This window comes from Rutidosis leptorrhynchoides, chromosome 2 (genome assembly GCF_046630445.1).
Source record: "Rutidosis leptorrhynchoides isolate AG116_Rl617_1_P2 chromosome 2, CSIRO_AGI_Rlap_v1, whole genome shotgun sequence".
Lineage (NCBI taxonomy): Eukaryota > Viridiplantae > Streptophyta > Magnoliopsida > Asterales > Asteraceae > Rutidosis > Rutidosis leptorrhynchoides.
In genome coordinates this window covers 178,814,039-178,820,519 of record NC_092334.1, presented here as the reverse complement: position 1 = coordinate 178,820,519, position 6,481 = coordinate 178,814,039, and the positions used below count along the sequence as shown (strand labels likewise).

Below are 6,481 nucleotides of genomic sequence, written 5' to 3'. Positions count from 1 at the left end.
TTTTTGACTCTATGCATTGCCTTATGGTTACACGAAATCTTTATTCGGAATAAGAAAAATGCACAACTCCAATGCATGCAATTAAAATTGAAAGTCAAGAACAAAGAATATTATCTATATGTAATGTTCATTTTTCCATCAATTAATATGTGAAACAAGAACTCTTGTATATAGAGAATGAAAAGTTACACATTTTTGGTGAATATGTGTTCATAAATGGTCATAATTTTTTATGAAAAGGTTTCTTAGAAAATTACACCATTTAATGAAAAGTTACATTATTTCATTAATTACACTATTTTGAACACACCCTAGTGGTTCATTATTTCACCACATTACACTTGTTGTGTATTGAGAGGGGTGGAGAGGTCTGAAGTTCAAGTCACTTCCCTTAAAAATATCCGTGGATTAATTTTTTTTAAGCCGTATTGCCCAAAGAGAGGTTTTACCGAATACCGACCCATATTCAGGATTCAGGTCCGACCCGGTTGCCCTCGGGATGGTTTAAGGTTCGGATCCCTATAATACTGTTTGAGATTCCACCTGATAACGCGTGCGTGTGTGACAAATGATTATGAAAGTGGTTAGGTCTCCTCTAGGTGATACCGACAACTTGTCTTTAAAAATAAATAAATAAATAACTACACTATTTCACAGAAAGTTGTATCTTCTGGCCAAAAAAGACACTACACACTAATAAACATAACCTTTCAATTGAATTAATCAAGTTAGCTTATACTTGCGTGCATTACGTACTAATCTAACTCGTATTTTAGGTTAACTCGAAACCCACTTGTGACTTGTCTTAAGTAAATCACAATCACATAAAATGATCGATGACACTAACATTACCAACATCTTCTTATTGAAGACCAACATCTTCTTATTGAAGGAGTTCTATTCTGCTGATTAAAGTTATATCTTGTTTGTTGATTTTGTTCAAGTTTACAAATTGACCCTAGCAAGCTTCGAGTCACAAACCTACATTAGAACGGCTAATAAAAATTAAGGATTTGGATCTTCGTCCCTACCTATTGTTGCATTAATGGGCTGGGCCAAGCCAGTGGGTTGTTATACTAGCTTTACAAGATTTGAAACAAAAATAATATGCCAACTTTTTTTTTTTTTTTTTTTTTTTTTTTGATTAGCCTGGGTTTCCTCCTCGCTATGCGAGTCGACTATATCTCAGGGCGACTACCCGCTTTGCGGGCAGCCCGGAGTTATAGCGGGTGAACCTCCGTGGTCAAGATGGGGTTTTTAATTGCTTGCATGGATTTGAACTCATGATCCTCTTGTTAAAATAATATGCCAACTTATAAAAGCTATATAATAATAAGTCTTAAGAATTAAAAGAATAAGTTAATTATTATTTGATTATTAATTATTAAGTTAAAGAAAAATTAGTTAGTATGAAATAAAGAAGCCAGACGTATCGTATCGTCCTATCCGTCCATGACTCACGAATTTGATGAAACAGTTATGTGTTGGGCGGAGTTTACATAACTTTACACTTTGTTGTTTAACTGAAAACCCAATGTTTCTTTCTTCATCTGTCTTCTGTCTCTACATCTATATCTATCAACCAGAATTATCATCATTCATCATATCATTCATACAACACACTTATATATATATTTTCTATATATTATATTAGGAATAGTAAAGTAATAAATAAGAATAATGGCAAGTATTGCTGCTGCTACCACTTGTTCTTCTGGTTATATTTTAAAAAGAAAAGAATCAATAAACAATGGTGTTGGTGGTGGTTCATTGTTACAGTTTAATGGGCTTAGAGCCATTGAATCAAACCAGTTTGCTTCTAAGTTCAGCCATTCTTCCTCTGCTTCTACTTCAGGTTTCATCCTGCTTCATTCTTCTTTTTTTTAAGGAAAACGTATTATTATTAGTGATAATTATAAACAAAGAGATAAGATTTTTTTTACACGAATATATATACATAATGTCTTCACTAGGACTTGAACCCATGACCTCAAGGTCAGAGGTACCTTTGGTATTCTGCTTCATTCTATATGGTATTTGTCTCTCTATATATATTTATAAAGGTGGTAATTTTATAAACGGGTCCCGTTTAAGCAACCCGGATAAGAATATTTTTTAACCAGATGTGCGCAACTTAACGAGGTTATATGTGACCGTTTATGACTCTTTTTCTATGGCTACCTTGATGCTAGTTAGGTGTGAACCCTAAGAATATGAGGACTCCAATCACTAAGCTTATATTAGGATGGTTAAAGGTGGAGATTTAATATTAGCTTATATTGCTGTGAATTATGGAAGAGTTATAGTTACATATTATGTTGTTGAATCAAGTGATGGTTTAATATTATTAGAAGTTTATGTGTTTATGAACGTAAGCGATTTGTAAAATTCAAATTGATATTGTCAAAATGCAAACCTTGTTGTAGGGTAGTTTGTATGAGTAGGTGAAAAATGGATGTTGTTCATGTTTTCTTAGGTATTTTTTTTGTATGTGATATTAGTCAAGAAAATATGATTAGTCAAAAAAATTAACAAAGATTTGCTAATTTTGTTGCGTTTGTAACTTGAAACTATAACTTTATATTACGAAAAAAGTATATATAACTGGTTTTTCCAATAGTCAACATTATTGATTAGATAACCAAAATTAAGTCAAAAAACAAAGACATACATTGATGGCTAAGTTGGCTACTTGCAGCCTCAAAATCTAGAACAATCAAGGCCATGTCAGCAAGTGTTTCGGCTCCCAAACGAGAAATGGACCCAAAGAAGAGGATTGTGATAACAGGAATGGGCGTTGTGTCAGTTTTTGGTAACGATGTAGACACCTTTTATGACAAACTTTTAGAGGGTCAGAGCGGGATCACACTTATAGACAGATTTGATGCCTCCAGTTTCACTGTTCATTTTGCGGGTCAGATTCGTAATTTTACTTCAGTTGGATACATTGATGGTAAGAATGATCGTCGTCTTGATGATTGTTGGAGGTATTGTTTAGTTGCTGGTAAAAAGGCCCTTGAAGATGCTAATCTTGGCCAACAAGCTCTTGAAACAGTGAGTTTTTTTAACCAAATCTACAAATAAAAAAGGGTAAAAAGTAAATAATAATTAGAAAAAAATTTAAAAAAACCCTTACCCATACTAAGTCAAAATGGGTTTGGGTCAAAGGTGTCAACTTTTCATACATGTCAAAATGGGCTGCAATGGGTCTAGATTTTATTGACATAATTAGATCATATTTAACTTAAAAAAATGTAGTATTTCACTAACAAGATATTTTTTTAGAATGAATGAACAATTTATGAGGTTTAACCTAGAAAAATGTAGTATTTTAAAGATTTAACTTAGAAAAATGTAGTATTTCAAAGGTGTCAACCTTTTTTTAACATGTCAAAACGGGCCGCATTGGGTCTAGATGTTCTATACAATATTGTAACTAAGAAAACTGTAGTATTTCAGTATCAACCATTTTTTTAAGTAAAATGATTTAGCAGGTTTTGCTTTTCAAATTTTTTTTTTTAATGATTTAGCAGGTTTTGGGCATGAAAGATGTCCCGAGCAACTTTTAACCCATTTGACTCGTTTTTTGTTATGTAGCTAACTTTTTTTTTTTGTTTAGCTAACTTTTTAATTTGATTTGTTTAACCCACAAGACATATTCATTTATCACATGTAGTGTCTTATTTCTATACAAAATTGTTTGCTCATAATAGATGGATAAAACGCGGATAGGAGTACTAGTAGGATCAGGTATGGGAGGCCTAACAGCTTTTCACAACGGAGTCGAAGCACTTATTCAAAAAGGATTCAAGAAAATCACACCGTTTTTCATTCCGTACTCGATCACCAACATGGGATCAGCATTATTGGCTATAGATACGGGCTTAATGGGCCCGAATTATTCGATTTCAACTGCTTGTGCAACTGCCAATTATTGCTTCTTTGCAGCTGCAAATCACATTAGAAGAGGAGATGCTGATATTATGGTAGCTGGTGGAACCGAAGCTGCTATCAATGCAGCCGGGGTTGGTGGGTTCATTGCTTGTAGGGCCCTTTCTCAAAGAAACGATGAGCCGCATAGGGCGTCTAGACCGTGGGATCAAAACCGTGATGGTTTTGTTATGGGTGAAGGTTCGGGTGTTCTGGTATATTACGATTCCCTCTCATCTCTAACGCTTTCATATCATTTACAAAGGTTTCCGAATTGATTTAATATCATTCATGATTATCAAACAACTTATTTTATTGTCGTTCAGAACGAAGTTCAATCAGGACATTTGAATAACTATTCAACGCTTTATCATTTGGTTTTATCAAACGCACCTTAAAATGTAAAATGTAGACTTTGGCTTTTAAAAGTCTAATATTTAAACACTTGGCGATAACAAAATTCATATTTATGGATTTTTTTTTTAACTTCATTTGACATTTGTATATTAATTCATGCAAGAATGTGAAAACTTGAATTTTTGACTTCTCAGCATCATTTAAACTTCTCATTTCGATTTATGTAGTTTCTGATATTATTTGAGAAATATTGTGAAAACTGAAAGGTAGTGTGTTTGACCACAAAAGTTCATATTCTTGGAATGGAGGTAATCTTGGTTGGCTGCAAAAATTGGCTGGGTCTCTGGTCGTATGGGCCCGACCGTAGGCTATAGCCCAAACCCAGATTTGGCAATTTCGAACCATATATTCAATGATTCAATAACAAGTTTGTTAAATATATTACTAATGGGCTGTGTTATCAACTGGAAAAATGGCTTTACTTCAAGAAAATGTATTATTATTGTAAGAGCATATAGCATAGTATATCTTATCATACTCACGAGTGTATACATATGGACCAAAAAGTTTTACTCATAAACCTGACCTGACCCGACCCACCCATTTTGCCCCTTCAACCAACTTTCTATATTGTATCAGGATTTGGGCCTCACATGACCTTCGATTGGATCCATCCACAACTTTGATTTTAAAAAATTGTGGTGGCCGCGAGTTTGGGCCCATTCACAAGTTATTTGGGCCCGTTCACAAGTTAGACTTTTCTAGTCCAACAAATCTTAACAACTGATTCTTAAAAGGTTATGGAAAGCTTGGAGCATGCACAAAATCGCGGTGCCAATATAATTGCCGAATACTTAGGTGGTGGAGTAACTTGTGATGCTCATCACATGACAGATCCTCGCAAAGATGGGCTCGGTGTTTCATCTTGCATAACCAAATGTTTAGAAGACTCCGGTATTTCACCCGAAGAGGTAACATCTTAAATCATAATCCTTAACTCTTTTCTTAAGGCAAACTCACACACATCAGTATCACGAATTAATCCACGAAATGTATACAACATGTCAATAGTAGGACTCGAACCCTCAACCTCCTGGTTGGAAGGGCCACCTCAACACCGCTAGGCCAATGACCCTTTGGTATAATCCTTAACTTGTTACACGTCATATATAATCGGTCATTTTTGCACGTTTTATAGGTTAATTATGTGAATTGCCACGCAACATCAACGTTAGCTGGTGATCTAGCAGAAGTTAATGCAATCAAGAAAGTCTTTAAGGATACATCCGGGATCAAGATGAACGGAACAAAGGCATGACTGCTATATCCAACTTCAAATATCACTTTTCTCTGAATTTAATTTTAAAAGAAAAGTTAGCTCGAACATTTTAATTAATATTAATGAGTAATAGTGAAATCTTTTTTTTTGTTATAGTCGATGATTGGACACGGTCTTGGAGCTGCAGGTGGATTGGAAGCCATTGCATGCATAAAAGCAATCAACACTGGCTGGCTGCACCCCACAATTAACCAAGATGTAATGGCTAAGACCCTGGCTCATTTAGTCACATTATTGACGCTTTCATCATGAAGTTGGTTTCTAACTTTTTTTTCATTGTGTTTGCAGAACTTGGAGCCACAGGTTGACATTGACACAGTCCCGAATGTCAAAAAGAAACACGAAGTAAACGTTGGTATGTTTCGAAAGCAATGAGGATTATATATTATCAAACTGTTTGATATCGTCTTTTTACTGGTTCTAACTTCTAATGTATTCATATCTTACTGCAGCTATTTCTAATTCGTTTGGATTTGGTGGGCATAATTCAGTGGTTGCATTTGCTCCTTTTAAGCCCTGAGTGAGCCTTTAACGGCGTATGTCCATTTCTGCGCGGTAACTTTCAGGATCAGATGAACAGTTGCGTATATTTGAGTGAATTTTATACTTATGATGACGCTCATTATATAACAAGTTTTTGGTCTAAAACTGTTTTCTTATTTACATGTAACCGAGATGATTAACAATCGATCAATCAATAAAACTTCTATTGTTTTTAGTTGTAAATGGCTTTCTTTTTGCTATCTAGTTAACATGATAAAGGTCTCGAGACCATGGTTTTGGCATGTTTTGTCACCAACTAATTAACGGTTTGTGTTTGAACATTTTACTGAAAAATGGGTAAATTAAGTTACA

General features: G+C 34.5%; 1 protein-coding gene across 2 annotated transcripts; it reads left to right on the top strand.

Moving 5' to 3' along the window:
• Nucleotides 1-1,680: 1,680 nt before the first annotated feature.
• LOC139891579 (3-oxoacyl-[acyl-carrier-protein] synthase I, chloroplastic-like) lies at nucleotides 1,681-6,152 on the top strand. Of its 2 annotated transcripts, none has more exons than XM_071874556.1 (8): nucleotides 1,681-1,811; nucleotides 2,712-3,054; nucleotides 3,714-4,145; nucleotides 5,085-5,258; nucleotides 5,486-5,599; nucleotides 5,723-5,824; nucleotides 5,915-5,981; nucleotides 6,079-6,152. In XM_071874556.1, exons 1-8 carry the CDS (start codon nucleotides 1,681-1,683, stop codon nucleotides 6,144-6,146), a joined length of 1,431 nt encoding a protein of 476 aa, XP_071730657.1. In that variant the 3' UTR covers nucleotides 6,147-6,152. The 2 variants fall into 2 exon arrangements, with proteins under 2 accessions (XP_071730657.1, XP_071730656.1); XM_071874555.1 differs by having other exon boundaries at nucleotides 1,681-1,855; nucleotides 2,699-3,054.
• The last annotated feature ends 329 nt before the right edge of the window (nucleotides 6,153-6,481 follow it).

What these genes read in the sequence shown, in the direction of transcription:
- LOC139891579 (XM_071874555.1), top strand. Translation starts at nt 1,681, where the DNA reads ATGGCAAGTATTGCTGCTGCTACCACTTGTTCTTCTGGTTATATTTTA. An exon ending in CCGGTATTTCACCCGAAGAG is followed by an intron (nt 5,259 to 5,485) that starts GTAACATCTTAA and finishes CACGTTTTATAG; the next exon opens with GTTAATTATGTGAATTGCCA. An exon ending in TCAAGATGAACGGAACAAAG is followed by an intron (nt 5,600 to 5,722) that starts GCATGACTGCTA and finishes TTTTTGTTATAG; the next exon opens with TCGATGATTGGACACGGTCT.